This window comes from Vigna radiata, chromosome 8 (genome assembly GCF_000741045.1).
Source record: "Vigna radiata var. radiata cultivar VC1973A chromosome 8, Vradiata_ver6, whole genome shotgun sequence".
NCBI lineage: Eukaryota > Viridiplantae > Streptophyta > Magnoliopsida > Fabales > Fabaceae > Vigna > Vigna radiata.
This window is the reverse complement of record NC_028358.1, coordinates 40316233-40332981: the sequence shown is the minus strand read 5'-3', so window position 1 is coordinate 40332981 and position 16749 is coordinate 40316233. Positions and strand designations below refer to the sequence as shown.

The window sequence follows — 16749 nt, the reverse complement described above, 5'->3', positions numbered from 1 at the left end:
TATTAATAAAATAAAATAAATAAATAAAAAATAAAATAATTTTTAATAATAAAAAAAAATAAAGTAAAAAATAATAATATTAAATATTTAAAAATCAATTTATTAGACACTTATGAATAAAATAAAATAAATATTAAAATAAATTTCAATATGTATTGTTATACTATTTAGTTTAAAAATTAGTACAATTCAATTTAAAATTAGTATAGTTAGTAGTTCATTCAGTTTATATTGTAGTTTAGTTAAAATTAGTGTAGTTTACAATTTAGTTAATAGTTCAGTTAGTGCAATTTACAATTTACTTAATAGTTCAGTTCAGTTAGTACAGTTTACAGTTCACTTAATAGTTCAGTTAGTGTAGTTTACAATTCAGTTAATAGTTCAGTTCAGTTCATACTGTAATTTAGTACAGTTCAGTTCAATTTGATAAAACCAAAAACAGTTCAGTTTGTTTGAACTGTTTTACAGTTCAATTTGTCTGAACTGTTTTACAGTTCAGTTTTTAGCATTGCAGTACAATTCAGTTCGATTTGCTCATCCCTACCTAGTAAGTAATACATTAATCCTGCTTTGAAGTGGTGTTTAGAGATGTCTATTGTTGGGAGATGTCCATTCACTCTTCGTTCATATCTAATTAAATGGTCAACATATTGTTTATCTGAATTGCGTGACGTGTAATGAATTTCAACTTGTTTAATCGATTGTTCCTTTCCAGTGACCTTTTCTCATCAATCCTATTTATATGATTGTATAACCATATAATAAAAATGACAATATGGATTTATCGGTCATAATTCGGTCATTTGATTTGTATTCATTGACCAAGTTCATTCAATCCAAAGTTCAAAACTTCTACCTCATTTTGATTTATAGGTTTCTTTATTCTTTAAATTCCACTTTTATCCCTTCATAATTTTAAAACAACTTGGATTAATGTACCAATATTTCAATATCTAAGTACTTTTCTATTTTTATTCAAATAATAAATATTTGAGATCAAGAAATCAAGTTAAATAACTATTTACAAAATAAATTAACATGAATAAGAAAAAAGAAATAATGTAGATAAACTTTTACAGTTGTTAATAATCACTGGAAGGTTTAATCAGTCATGTAAGCGGTCATGGTCAATGTATTATTAAGGGTGGATTTGCGTTGACTTGACTTGGCCATGTTTGTCTTCATCTACTACTATTTGTGCTGAAACTTATCTTCATCACAACTTCATTTTCAAATTGAAAAACGATCTTTTTCATAACTTTTCAATCCCTTTTCCTTTAGCATTTCCCTAACAACAATGAAGGTCAATGTTCCAATTTCAGTATATTCAAGATTCTTAATCTAGTGCAGTTAAAAAAACCACACGGTTATTTAAGTCTGTGTTTTGGTTGAAACGCTTATGGTGTAAATGAACTCTCAAAGTTAGGGTGTAGAGTCGTCCTAACAACTGTTTGATTTTTTGCCCTGACAGAAACTTGCGTTGAATACACCAAGACAAAGTCAAACAAACACTCAAATGCGATTGTGGTTGAGTTCACTATTATCAGCTTTTCTTTCTCCCTCTTATTTTGTTGTTAATCTATGTATATAAGAAATTTATTAAACAAATCTCGAGAGGAAATAAATAAATAAATAAATTTAATCATATTATATGTATGGTGAAAATTAATTCGTCTTTTTTTTTTCAGAGAGATCAATTTATGCAACTTATTCAAAGGGTTACATCAATCATAAACTTTATTTGGACGGATTGGAATATATAGAAAGAAAAATGCATTTAGAAGGAAAGAAAAATAATAAAATTATATGACCAAAGAAACGTGAAAGTAATATATATATATATATTCCTTGATGGTTGGTTGTACTATAAGTTGATTTAATGGAGAACAAACTTATATTCTATTACTTAAATAAGTCAATTTTAAGTTTTACGAGATATTAGCACATGTTTAATACATATGTTTATTTATTTATACATTATATCTAGTATTAAAATATTATATACTAAAAGGTTAATGAATTTTTTTAACAAAAATAAAAAATATATATAAATGAGATGAACAAACTCAGCTCACTTTTATTTTTTCCATAAAATCAATATTTCATTTAGGTTCATTTACACTTTTGTTAATAATAAAAAAATTAAATGTTATAAATCAAAACCTATTAAATATTACAAACTGTTAGGAGTCCCGTTCAATATTTAATAAATTCCAGTAATGTTTCGTAATTTTCAATTAAATTTATTCAATATAAAAATATAAATACGTTGAAAAGTGTTCATAACAATCATCACATAAACATATTCTTATAATAAAAGAAATAACTTTAATTTAAAATCAAAGTTTTTGGTCCATCGATTTTTCTATCACAAAAATTATTTTAAAATATTGTTATAAGAAATCATGTAACTTTTACAGAAACTAAAGCAAGCAAAATTATAAAAGATATTCATTGATCTAACTCATTCAATGCCAGTATAAGGCTGGAAAAGTTTTCACTATGGTCGACAAAAAGAAATGTCCTTTTTATACTTTATGTGAATTTAGAAAAATATTCAACTAATAGTGAATTAATATTTTACTCTATAATCCATATTTATTTACTGTGATTCAATTAAAAATGATCTAACTCATAACGAGGCATCGTAAATGGTGAATTATTACTGTTAATCATCGTATACGTAGTTGACTTTCTCTCTCTCTCTCTCTGTCCCATCTTTGTGTTGATTTTTTCTTTAAATATGTTGAATCAGCTTCTTCTAGTTACTTCACACCAAGACCCTTGTTTGGCTTTCCTCAACCTTCAAGGCTGCGTCAATGAATGTGAGAATTTGTTTCAGAATATTTATCATCATGTTCACTCTTTGAGATTCATACTTGGAGATCTCGTTTCATAATGTTTTCAATCTTACAACTTATTATAAGGGTTCAAAGTGACCAAGTCATACATAACACTTGTCTGTTATTCTTCACTCCATCGCAGAAAGTTGTGCTACAGGTGGAACTGCTGGATGACAAAACTAAGAAAAAAGCCATGAAGGCGGTCTCCAAAATTTCAGGTACCAATCTCTTTTGTAATTTCTTTACCTTTTATCAAAGGTTTAATTCCTTTTTTTATCCCAGCTTGGTTGAAATGGATCAAATTCGTCTTCCTTTTAGAAAAATGTCAATTTCGTTCTCGTATAGAAAAAATTGATGTCAATCAAGTCATCTCCGTTAAAAATTATTGCTTTCAAAACTCACTTTATCCACTGTAATATCAGGGATCGGACCTATGAAGTGATTATTATTCAAAACTTACTTTAAGTTTTTAACACCATTAGTTTGTATTTAACGGAGATGATTTGATTGACACAAATTTTTTCTATATGAGGACAAAATTGACATTTTTCTAAAAGACGACGAATTTAACACACTTCAATCTGGAAAAAAAAAACAATTAAACCTTTATTAAAAGCTGGAAGCGAACGTTTTATATAATAATTTCGAAGGTGATTATTATTATTATTGCAGGAGTTGAATCAGTGTCAATGGAGATGAAGGAGCAGAAATTAACCTTAATTGGAGACATGGACGCTGTGGTTGTTGTGGAGAAGCTGAGGAAGCTGTGTTACACCGAGATACTCTCTTATGGACCCGCCAAGGTAGAGAAAAAGGATAATAAAAAGGAGGCAGAGAAGAAGGAGCCGGCGGAGAAGAAGAATAAAGATCAAACTCAGAATATTGCTGATATTTTGAAGACCTACGAAACCTACCACAACCATTATCATTACACGAGTTACGTTGAAGAGAATCCTAATGCGTGTGTCATTTGCTAAGTTCATTTCAGAACATCATGCCAACTCGATAAAAATAAGCGTACAAAAGTACATGGTTGTTTGAAGTTGTAAGCATTTCAATATCAGCTTCCATTGTTGTTAGTAATTTCTTTTAGAGAAGAAGAGATCCAGTAATAATGGTGTAATTCATATTAGTTATTACGCCATAAACAATTTTATATTGTTTTATTGTTTATGTTAAAATTTGTTAGACAGAAGAAAAATAATAAAGTAATCGAATAATTCTAAATCTAAACTGATATCCTGTACATGAATAATTTATTAATATTCATAGTAAGAAAATTATTAAATAACAGTGAGGTGAAAAATAGTCGTCAAACTAATTTAGATGCTATTTTAAATTAAAAATTATTTATATATAAAATCATTTCTATTATAAATAAAAAATTATTATTAATTTATGAATAAGAATCAAAATTAATTTTAACATTAGTTACCAATATTTTAATTATTTACTAAATAGTTAAAACTTTGGTAATTAATATTATAGACCAACTTAAGTTTTGATTTATAAATCAATTATAAATTTTTATTAATGATAGAAACTATTTTATATGATTTTTATTTTATAAAACAGTGTTTAAATTAATCAGTAAAATAATTAATTATTTTTAGTTTTTAAATTAATTATTATTTACTGAATTTGTTTATAGTGATTTAAACTAAATAATTAAATGAAAGTAATTTTAATATTATAAAATAAAATAAAATAAATTATTTATACAATTGGGAAAATTTTAATAAATTTTGTTATAAATGAACATAAAAAATTCATAAATCGCATTGGAGTAAGACTCATATTTTAAAATAGGAAAATAAAAGATAAGTTTGTTATCAAAATAATATTATTGTAAAAATTTTACATTGTCAACTAATTCAAAATATACTCCACAGTGGTTTTAATGTAATTACAATTTTGATTAATAAGAAATACTAAACATCTTAACTATCATTATCCAATTACAAATATTATATATTATATATAACTTTTTTTATGTTTAAAAGAAAAAGTTTGAAAAACATTTTAACTATCATTTATGATTTTTATGTCATCCTATAATATATATCCTTTATTATTGAGTGACAAGAAAACACTTTTCGAAAATTAATATTTCATAAAAAAGAAAGTAATCATTTACCTCACAATTTTAATGTCCTGTAGAGGGACTTTAAATGAAAAATGTACCATGATAATTATGTAATTAAAAGTAACTCTAATGTTCTGGTTTTGTTTTTAAATAATAGTGAATTTTTCTCTTATTTATTTTATTGACACGTGGAAATGATAGAATTGTTTTTAGGATTTATAGTTTTCTTTTTCTAATTTGATTATTAAGTTTATGAAATATTGTTGTAGAACTTTATTTAAAGGAATTAAAATGATTATTATTGTGGTTATCCAAATGATCTGGACATGACAAACTATAATAGTTTTGAAGTTTTAATTGTTTTTACTTTTAGTGTTTTTTAAATTAAAGAATTAATCATGCTTAATAATATAAATAATAAGAAACATATAATATTGTTTTTTATTTTTTGGTGCTAAATTTTTTTAATATTTATACTAAGGAGAGTGGGAATAATTTTTTTAAGGATATGATAAGTTTCATTAGTTAATTAACTTCAGATAAATACTGATGATGATGCAGTTATGAGTTTTCCTAATTACATGTACTAATATTTTTAGAGAAAATTAAAATAAATAAGAGTAGTTTTCAATCTTTTTAAGAGTGCAAAAATTATGTTGAATTTATGAGGTAATTTATGCTTTGAAGATTTTGGTTAGAGAATGATTTTACTTCAATTTGTTATAATTTCTTGAATCAACTATTGATTTGTTATAATTTCTTGAATCAACTATTGATTTATTGAAGTTTTAGAAGATGATATAGTATTAATGCTTACAGTCTTATAAAGATATATAGTTTAAAGGATCTCATGTTTTTTTTGAAAAAAAATATTGAATTAATAATTAAGTTAACTAATTCGATTTTTATTTATAGGAAACTATTATAAATGATTTAATATTTTACCGATATGTATTTATTTTAATTTTTTTATCATGAGTTTTGATGTGTTTTTTATATTTTATATTTTTATTTTTTCATAAATTTTCATTTGATGTAAAATAATGGATAAACTTTGATATGTGAGTATGGAATTTTATTATGATGAGTTTATTTGGAAACTATCTAATATTTAGTCTAAAATTATTGATTTTAATTTTAATTAAGAATGTAAAAACACTGTTGTACAAGTTTACAGATATATCATACTTTTTTAGTTTTAAAAATAATTTGATACCTGAAATTTTAAAATATTAGCTGACAATTAAAAAAAAAATAGTTCCCAGAACATTTTTTTTTATTAAAATATAGATAATTAATTTTAGATTCTTTAGTCTTGTTTTTAGAGCTGTTTATATATTATGTTCTCTTCCATCTCATTTGGATTTCATTTTTTTTTTCTTTTTCTTACTTTATTTTTCTTTATCACATAAATTATTGAGTTATACCCATCACTTTTTTTTTTCGGACCTTCTTTCCTTTTTTTTTTCTTCACCTTCGCTTTTTTTTTTTTCTCGTTTATCTTCTTTCACTCAAATTCTCCTCAAATTGCAGATAAAATTCATCATTTTCTCGTAAATTTTAATCATATGACAGAGTATATTCAAAATGATTTGGATCTTCACTAACAGTTGTCTCTTTATGCTTTATCTATAAAAAAAGTTGACCAATTAAAAAAGTTTATTAATTAATCACAATCTTATCAATCATATTTCCTTAAAAACTTACCATTAACTTCTATATCGTTGAATAATCTAGGGGAAGTTCATCAATAGAATTATATGTACGCTTAAGAGTTGAGTTGGATTCATTATTATTATTATTATTATTATTATTATTATTATTATTATTATTATTATTATTATTATTATTATTATTATTATTATTAGTATTATTATTATTTTGTCCTGATTTATCTGAATTAATAGTGTTTACAACAAATAATATATTTTAGAATAAAAGATAACTAGGAAAAAAGGTGTTTTCTCCGAAGACTATTATGTTTGCATTTATATAAAAGAATCGTTATATTTTCCTAATTTATTTATCAAATGACTATCTTCTGAATTTAATTTCTGACTGTAACGAATATTTGATAGTTAATTAAGCTTCATGAAGAGTAGTTAGTGAGTGGAAGACGAACATGGTCTCCTTCATCTGAATATTCCACTTCCAATCGTTGAATTATTTTATCTCAAGTTTCTTTAAAATAAAATACAAAACACACTACTTTCATGATATGGAATCTTAACTCTCTTTCATGTAATGTTAAAGATCTCACATTAGAACATTTATTTATGTCTAAGTTGAATATATACCAAGACAAACCATCAATGATATCTTTTTTTGAATTTTTTTTTTACTTTCATAAATTAGATGATTAAACCATCTCTTAACTATGATACCTACATATAAAAAGTGAGATTTAATTTTGATTCAATCTTATATAAAATGAATTTATAATAAGATGATATTGTTACTTAATTATATATATGTATTCTGTAGCATAAAAATTCAAATGTAAAACTCAATTTAGAATGTAAACAATTTTGCATAACTAAATGCAAGTTGTATGACTTAATTAGTGAATACGGGCACCTTCATCAGTACGCAGTGATAAAAGAAAGATCACATGCATGTATATAAAGAATGAGTGTTTATTTAGTACATGTGAAAGCAAACTCAATAACGATGACAAAGAGATATATTAGTTTATTTGATGCATAAGCATTACACCTTTTTAAGCATATATATACATAGTTTTTAGATTGTTCATTCACCAGACGCCTCCATCAGTATCATCTTTGCTTACAACTTGTTGACTCTCCTTCAATAATTAATACAAGACAAGAGTCAGATTAATTGGATCTGTCTAGGTTAATGCCTGATTTGTTTAATTGCTCCAATTGAAAAGATTCTCATTAATGTTAATTAAGCTGGTATTATTAGATGTTGAAGGCCGCGTAATCTGGTTTGGATTTGCTTAATAAACTAATAGGGCTCCGAAGATATTAAATAAGAAAGATGGAGAAACAGCTAAGAGAAATGATAAATGATGTAACACTGGTCGAACAAAATAGAAGGAAGTGAATTAAAGAAAACAACACACAAATTAGGGATGATAAAAAAAATTCGCGTTCGTGAATATTCACGGATAAAATTCGCGACGGATACTTGATATTCGCGGATATTTACTATCCGAAACCCTAGAATAACGGGTATTAATATCTGCTTATAAACAGGTTCAGTGCGGATATTATATTATTTGTACCCGCGGATATATGCTATCCGCAAAAAATAAAATAAATAATTTATTATTATTATTTTTTTAATTAAAATTAACATTAATTTATATTTTACAAGGTTAAATTTAATTAAAAATTGTACTATATGAAGTATATCGATCAAAAATAGTTGTCATTTATTGACAATTAACATGTATTAATAGGTCAGATTGCGTTACTTTTTACAAAATATACGATATTGATTATTAGGTTTGATTGTCTAAAAATATATTGCACTAATTAATAGGTCAAATTGTCTTACTCTTTACAAAATAATATAAGTATTAATTATTCATCATTGGGTTTGATTGCCTAAGACTATACTGTACTATTGGTTAATCAATGGACTCGCCTGCCAGAGGCTCTATAAATGTTTAGGTACAATCTTCCTCTTCTATCCTAATAAAATTTAGACCTTTTTATATATTAAGTGTTGAGTGTCAGTGTCTTCTGCACATCAATAACCCATCTAAGTGGATGACATTCTCGGGAAAGATTGAAGATCAAAAGAGAACAAAGCAAAGAAGGACAATTGACCCTCAGACCAATTCAACCGAAACAAAAATTAAGTTTTAATTAATATTTAATTTAATTTATATTATATTTTATATAATTTTTTGTAATTCTATTTAAATTTTATTTTAATAATTTATAAAAATATATTTTTTAAAATATTTGCGGTATTCGCGGGTTTTAAAATATTCGCGAATATTTTTTAAGTGGGTATCCATACAGATAGCAGGTCGGGTAACATGTGTTTTTTTTTGGAGGGTCGGATTGTGGGTAGACACTATCTGTGTTCAACCCGACCCGTTGTCATTCCTAACACAAATGAGCAATGCATACTTCTTGACGAGAATTATGCAGGAGTTAAAGTTTCATATTGAATAAAAAAAGTCTGTACACCATTCAAAAATAAAGAATCATGAGTTATAAAATTGATGTTGTAACTTAAATCAAGTCCAAATTTTTATTTCTTGAAAGGCTTAATACCGCTTTTGGTCCCTAGTTTGGGAGGGTTTGTTCAATATGTTCCTACCTTTTTTTTTTCATAACAATTGATCCCACCTTTTGAAAAAATTGTTCAATTGAGTCCTTTTTGTTCATAGTGGTCCCATATTCAAGTTTAAATTGTTTATTATAGTCCTTATTGTATACGATGATGACATGATTTTTAACATAACATTATGTCAGGACTGTTAAAATAACATTTAGATAGGTGAATGCATGAAAGAACTTATTGACGTCGTAACCAACACCGTTAGAAAATTGACGTCGTAACAAAAAAGAAGTCAATTGAACAGTTTTTTCAAAAAGTGGGATCAATTCTTACTAGAAAAAAAGGTAGGACCATATTGAACAAAACCTCCCAAACTAGGAACCAAAAGCGTATTAAGCCTTCTTGAAAAATACAAAAGCATGTTATATTTTGTTCATTTTCATATGTTACATATTTTTTCCATGTCTTAATTTAATTAATGAATTTCTTTTTCAAATTGTTGACATTAAAACAAGTTAAAATCAAATTTAAATCATCTTAAAATCTAGTTTTATACTTTTTTGAGTAGTATGACAATGTGATAACACTATAAAAAACTTAAAAAGAATGGTTTATAAAACTAAATTGAGTTTGAAATGATAAAGAAAAATATTTTTTAAATTTTTATTAATTTTTATTTTGATCTAGGAAGGGTTGAGTTGCTCTTATTTATATTCATTTAAAACGAGAAATCAAGATTACATAATTTTTTTTAAAATTATTTGTTTAAAATTGTTAATTCTTTTAATTTTTAAAATTCGATATAATTTTTGAATTATTTAAAAATAGTATCATTCGAAATATTATTTTTATATTATTATTTTATTTTCCATTTTATTATATATTATTATTTTTATATTATTATTTTATTTTCCATTTTATTATATATTTTTATTTTTTTGTGTTAAAATTTAAAGGGTTAAATATGTTTTAGTCCTATATTTTGGGACGATTTTGGTTTTAGTTTCTTTTTCAAACTAAAATACAATTTAGTCCTTCAACTTTAGAAAACTATAGCTTTAGTCATTTTTACCAAATTTTTTAACTTTATTTGTTGTTTCAAACACGTTTCATTATAGCATTTGGATTGTTTACACTGTTTGACACATTTTTGCTTCAATGTTAACTGAGAAACGCGTTTGAAATAACAAATAAAGTTAAAAAAATTTGGTAAAAAGGACTAAAACCAGAGTTTTCTAAAGTTGAAGGACTAAATTATACCTTAGTTTGAAAGAGGGACTAAAACCAAAATCGCCCCAAAGTATAAGGACTAAAAACATATTTAACCCAAATTTAAAAATCTAATAAAATTTATTTCATTTTTTTGTCTTTTTTATCTATCGTTAACTCAAAATATATTTTTTTACTTTTTGAAAAAAATTTATTTACTCAGGCGAAATTGAATGTTGACAACGATATGTATTTATTTAGATTTTACTAAAGAATATAAATTTTTTACTTTTCATATTATCGTAATAAAATATACATAAAGATAAAGATATTAGTTTTCTTTGGATTTTAAATAAAAATAAAAAAAAATCAAATGAATATGATGATCAATAATAAAGAGAATGTCACGATCCTGATAACAGAAACAGTCTCGACGGTCATTCCCAAGCTTATCCAAAAAGGTAGAAAAAAAAGTCAGTAACCAATCCTACAGAGAAAGTCCTTATGTAAGATAACTTTTGTAAAAAAAAAAAAAAAATAGAAATTTTGAAATTCTTGTCTCATGAAAAGATAAATTAGACCAATCCTAAGGATAGATCTATATTCAAAGTATTCAACGACTATTACCAAATAAAAGGCCTCAATAAAAAAAAAAAAAACTTGATCATTTTGGAAATTTTGATTATCTTACAAACAGATTAGATAAGAGAAAATCTATATCTAAAGGATTTGATGACCATTACTAAGTAGAGTCTTGATCTAAAATCTTTATCTTTTGAAAAAAAAACTGAAAATCTTTAAAAGAAACTTATCATTTGTGAAAGATAAGTCCAAACTCTTATTATCAAGGGTCATTGAGTTCATAGTAGATTAAGTTGATTTTTGGGTCTTGTATAGTGGTCCAAGTAGTCTAGGATTTCTTTTTGACTTTGTATTTGAGTCTCAAGTTTTAGGCCTAGAGGAGATACACCCTAAGGAAACACATGGTTATAGGGTAAAAACCCTAGCTTGGAGAGCAGACCTTATAGAAGCTCGTGGGCCCTTGACTAGAGTGGTCTCCAAGTTGCTCTCTTTTGGTGAGGTACATGCGCTTACCATGTGGCTAACGGAAGGGATTACTCCTTTGTAATGGTCATATGCCACGCTCCTAATGAAAAAAATTCATGTCCTTAGTAGTGGCCATGTGTCATCCTCTTAATAGAAAAGATTTTTTCTTAGTCACCAAGTTAGAGTATTAAGGTTTTTCTTTTACAATTTGAACACACCTTTAAAGGGTTACTTAAACTTATAAATAAAGGTGTCTTCCCCATGTAAATTCACATTTGAATTAGTATCATTATGTTGTCAAATTTGTGTCACACTACTCAACTTAAGTCACTAAGACTGGAGCACCCTTTATAGGTTTCCTCTAATAACCCTTCCTTAAGAGTTGACCTAACATCTCTTGAGAATGCTAAAACATCATCATAGTCTCTCCCTCTTGCTTGATTCATATAACTTGGAGGAGGATTCATCACATCAAAACCACCATATGGACACCATATTTCCACCACCATCAAGCTTCTGCAAATCACTACCTATTTGGGAGTCTTCCCTCGAATTGAGTGATATAACTTAGAGGATTTTATCCCCTTATTTTGGTAGTCCATTTACATTAACACAACTTCTAATCCAAAACCTTAAAACAATTAGAGTATCAGTCTCATCTTACAACTTTCTCATATTTAGTCACTATAGAACTTAGATCCAGAATTGAATTTTCAAAAATACATAAAAATATCCTTCAAAAATATTTCTAAATCACAACATAACTATTTTGCTTTGAAACATGTGAAATTATATTTTCGAAATAGAGAGTTTTCTTTTAAAATAAGTTTTGGAATAATTAAATATCATGATGACTATTTAAAAAAAATGAGTTTTTTTAAAAGCTCTTCATAACCTATTACTCATAATTGATTATTCATAATTTTATGTAAAATGAAACATTTAGATTTAGTTGACATAACCAAAAGTTTATTTTTTATTATCAATTATATGTGCAACCGCTTAAAGTTCTAGTTCGAGATAATAAAATATAAATCTGCATTCGATTATTTTGTTCAAAAAGATAAAATAATCAATTTTTAAATGTAGAATTGTTCAAGATTATCTCAAATATTAATTCATACTTTATATTTTAATCATACCAATACATTGAATCGAGATAAATCAACAATAAGATATAGAAGTGGACTTTAAACCTAACTCAACCCCACAAAACCATGTTAGAAGTGGACTTTAAGCCTAACTCAACTCCACAAAACCAACTTGTAGGGTAAGGTTTGCATCAACTTGTAGGCCTCATCTCTAGTCGATATGGGACTTCCAACCGTTATTTTTTACATGAAAAACTACTCTTACTTTATGCATATACAAATGTACGCTCTTTAATCACCAACAACAACTACCCTTGACTCTGATCTTAAAGAAAAACAATAAAAAAAGGGTGAATCTCATAATTGAATCGGGGGATCAAGACTACCCTGCTTTATTAACCTCCCTACTATATAAACTAAATTTAACTTATGAGAAATTAAATCTCCACTAACAATTTTATATACTTGTTCTTAAGCAACGTTTGAACTGTAGAGTTCTACTACTTTTGTTGGAGTAAGTAATTTCATTCCATAATCTTCGCAAAGGATTTACATTATCTTTGGCACCTTCAATATCGCACGACAAATATCCAAAAAGAAAAAGAAAAAGGCCAGTGAAGTGGGCCAAGTGGCAGCAAGGAACTGCCGCTTTTTCTTTCTTTCTCTTGGGCCGAGCCTAGTGGGACCAAAATTGATTTCCAACATCATTTTTCCTCTTTTGTGTTTTACTAATAAAAGACTTTGTGAAAAGTAACATATACTGCTTAATTAACTTGACCAAGTAAACCCCGTAGAAATGGTATAAACCAATATTTCATATTTTCGCCTTCACACACATATTGAATAAACATTAGTATTGCATGAAATTAAGCTGTATACAAACCCTTTACAAAAATATCATAATGATGATGGGAGCATAGACTACCCTTTATTTCTTTAATATTGTTCTTTACAAGCTTTTTGTCAAAGCTCAGAAGAAGAATCTAACCGACCACATGACAACCTTAACTTTTCTCCTGAACAAGTTTCCCGCTCTACAATTCCCTCTAAGGTATACTAGGCAATACCCACCATTCATAGCAGAACAACATCACCAATATATACTACTCTATATATCATCATATAGGTTTGAAGTCCAACATGGGAAACTGCTTCTTTGGGGCCATGTCAGATCCTCATGCAGCAATCAAAGTCATAACATCAAACGGTGGAATCATGGAGTTCAGTGCTCCGGTAACCGTCAGTTTCATCACCAACGAGTTCCCAGGGCATGCCATATTCAGAAGCCACGACCTCTTTTGGAAACCGCTCAGCCAATTCGAAGAGTTGGAGGCAGGTCAGTCTTACTATCTGCTACCACTCAGCAACACCAACAATATCAACAACAACAACAACATAGATATCCCATGTGGTGTTGGTGAAAATGTAAACGTTGTGAGACAAGGGCATGTCAGATCTCACAGTGTCCCAACAACCTCCTACCCTGCCTTGTATAGAATGTCCTTGGACTACCAGCACCACCACCAGGGAATGGGGTTGCTCAAGAGATCCTCCATTGAAACCTTCTCTGGCAGAAGCAGTGGTAACAGTAGCTGCAACATTAATGGTGGTGTTGGTGGTAGCAGTAGGTTTTGGAAAGTGAAGCTGGTGATCACCCCAGAACAGTTGCTTGATATTTTGGCACAAGAGGCTCGCACAAAGGAGTTGCTAGAGAGTGTAAGGATGGTAGCAAAATGTGGGGATGCTTCAGCTGCAGGTATGATTTCTGATCAGTGGAGCCTTTCCAGCACCAGTTGGAGCATTTCCTCTAAGATTGATGCCTTGGTAGGCATTTAATTAGTACATACTATATCAAATAATTGTAGCAACTTTACTTTTTTTTTTTTATCATCTTTTTGTCTCTTCTCTTTGGCTGTTTCGTTCCATTGCTATTTCTATGCATGCATGCTTTGTATTTTGTTTCTTATGTGAAATTCCATGTAGATTCACTCCTTCACACACATCAAACTGCAGAATTTCCGAGATTTTCTTGTATGTGTAAGTGGCAGTGGCACGTTTAAGGCACTTGCTTTTAATTGGGTTTTAAATACCAAATCAACAATGAACAATATATTTTTTACAATAATATTCTGAGTTGAACGTTCAAATGCTTTGATCTCTTTTCTTTCTTCTTTTTTTGTGCCGAAAGTTGCATCATTTAGTTAAAAGTGAGATTATAAATCATTAACTAACCGTGAACGCATAATCATTTCTTATTTCATACTCAAATCCGTACAAAGAATGCTAAGCAATACTTTGAGGTGATAAACCAGATAGTAATCATAGCATAATCTGTAAATCGAAGTAATTCACATAGCGACACCATTTCATTTGCGCAGCAGAGAACTTGAATGAAGATAATTGTTGGAATTTGCAGATATCAAAAAGGAAATAAAATGTGTTTAAGCACATTACAAAAGGACGTCAAAGAAGTGGAAAGTAAAGTGCTTTAATTTCATTATCCGTAGAACACTTTACTTCTTTTCTGTTTCTACCAGAGCCTTTCGTTCATGGGAAACTCGTTCAAAGGGAAATGCGCACTATTATTCATCAAAACTGAATTTATTTCTTGGCCTATCAATTCAAACATCGATAAGAAGATATATAAAGTAAGAAGAAGATTTACATTCATTTCACAAATATTATAATAATAAAATGATTATAAAAAAAATAAATTTTTAACCTTCAAAAAGTGAAAAAATAATAAAATATAAAAAACATAATGTCAAAGAAATATTAAAGAAATTTTGTATGTGTGAAAATATAATTTTTCATAAAAATAAATACGTATATACATAAAAAATAATATAATATAATGATAAAAAATATATAAAAAAGTTGGTGATGATATATTTTAAAAATAAGTCTACGTTTAAAATTCCAATCCAACATTATATCCGAATATATATCAGTAATATCTCATGTTTAATTTATTTTTTCTGCCAACTAATATCTCAGTAGAAGGACAATGAGTTTATCTACAGCCAAGACAAAACATAGTTGTAAAATAATTTACCAGTCGAAGGATATAAAGTGACGAGTCCCTTAAAAGTTAATAAAATATTTATATAATTAGTAAAAGTTAAAGGTCAAGCAGTATTATAAAGTGGACAATATATTATGTAAAAGAGAAGGGAAAACATTTTTTTAAAAACTTTTTTTTACGACTTTTTTATAAGAGATATATAATAGTTTGTAATTGATTTTTTCAAATATTTTTTTTAAAAATAAATTTAAATATATTAATAAAAAGGTGACACATATTCTATTATATAAAAGTCGTTAATATCTAAAAAAAAATCATCATAAAATTATTGATTTGTCTTTGTCATATTTTTGAAATCCAATATAAGGTTGTATATTACATCAATTCACTTCCCTTCATTGTTTTCATTTTGTTTTTGTTAGATAAATGAACAACTTTAGATTTCACCTTAAGCACTCAAAATTTCAAGGCTAGTGCTTTAAGTACCCCCAAAATTACCAACTGCAACTCCACAATAATAGGAAAAGATTCAAACACCTTTTACCATTGGATACACCACAAGTGTCGTCGTCATTCGCTTCCATCATCACCACTATTAAGGAGGAAGAAAAGAGAAAAACAATACTAAGAAAGAATAAGAGAGAAATTGCGGAAAAAAGTTGTTTTGATTTACTCTTTCCAAAACATATTTAATGTGTTTCAAGAATTCTTTTCAGAACACATATCATGTAAGAATGTTTCGAAAAACTCGTTTTGAAAGATATTATATATATGTATTTTGGAAAAAGTTTTAAAATTTCATTCAAGACAACTTATTTCAAAATGCATTTCATGTGTTTTAAAAATTTTGTTCCAAAAATTTCATTACGTTAAAAAAATGTTTGAAAATTTGTTCTGAAAAATTTACGAAACATGTAATCCGAAAGTTACTTTTATAAAGGGTAAAGTGATTATTTTGAAATTTTGAGAAGTACAAACAAAAAATAATAGGGTGCAGGAAGTAAAAGACGATTTTGGTTCATCCTTATTCTTCCTTACAAAAGTCGGATTGGGCCAACCTAGGGCCCAGAACAAAAACATAGATCTTTTAGATCTTCTTCGAGTTTTTCCCGGTTTAAAATAAATAATTTAAAGTATATAAAAAACATTTTTTTTTCAATTACATTCCATTATTTTGAACTTTTT

The 16749-nt window shown here is 27.2% G+C and overlaps 2 protein-coding genes across 2 annotated transcripts; both read left to right on the top strand.

The window, feature by feature from the left end:
- The first annotated feature begins 2789 nt into the window (after window positions 1-2789).
- On the top strand, window positions 2790-3910 carry LOC106771697 (heavy metal-associated isoprenylated plant protein 39-like). Its single transcript, XM_014657701.2, has 3 exons — window positions 2790-2825; window positions 2986-3061; window positions 3516-3910. Exons 1-3 carry the CDS (start codon window positions 2820-2822, stop codon window positions 3818-3820), a joined length of 387 nt encoding a protein of 128 aa, XP_014513187.1. The 5' UTR covers window positions 2790-2819; the 3' UTR covers window positions 3821-3910.
- A 9591-nt stretch (window positions 3911-13501) lies between these two features.
- LOC106771492 lies at window positions 13502-14632 on the top strand. Its single transcript, XM_014657485.2, has one exon. It carries the CDS (start codon window positions 13680-13682, stop codon window positions 14373-14375), a length of 696 nt encoding a protein of 231 aa, XP_014512971.1. The 5' UTR covers window positions 13502-13679; the 3' UTR covers window positions 14376-14632.
- The last annotated feature ends 2117 nt before the right edge of the window (window positions 14633-16749 follow it).

What these genes read in the sequence shown, in the direction of transcription:
- LOC106771697 (XM_014657701.2), top strand. An exon ending in GGCGGTCTCCAAAATTTCAG is followed by an intron (nt 3,062 to 3,515) that starts GTACCAATCTCT and finishes TTATTATTGCAG; the next exon opens with GAGTTGAATCAGTGTCAATG.
- LOC106771492 (XM_014657485.2), top strand. Translation starts at nt 13,680, where the DNA reads ATGGGAAACTGCTTCTTTGGGGCCATGTCAGATCCTCATGCAGCAATC.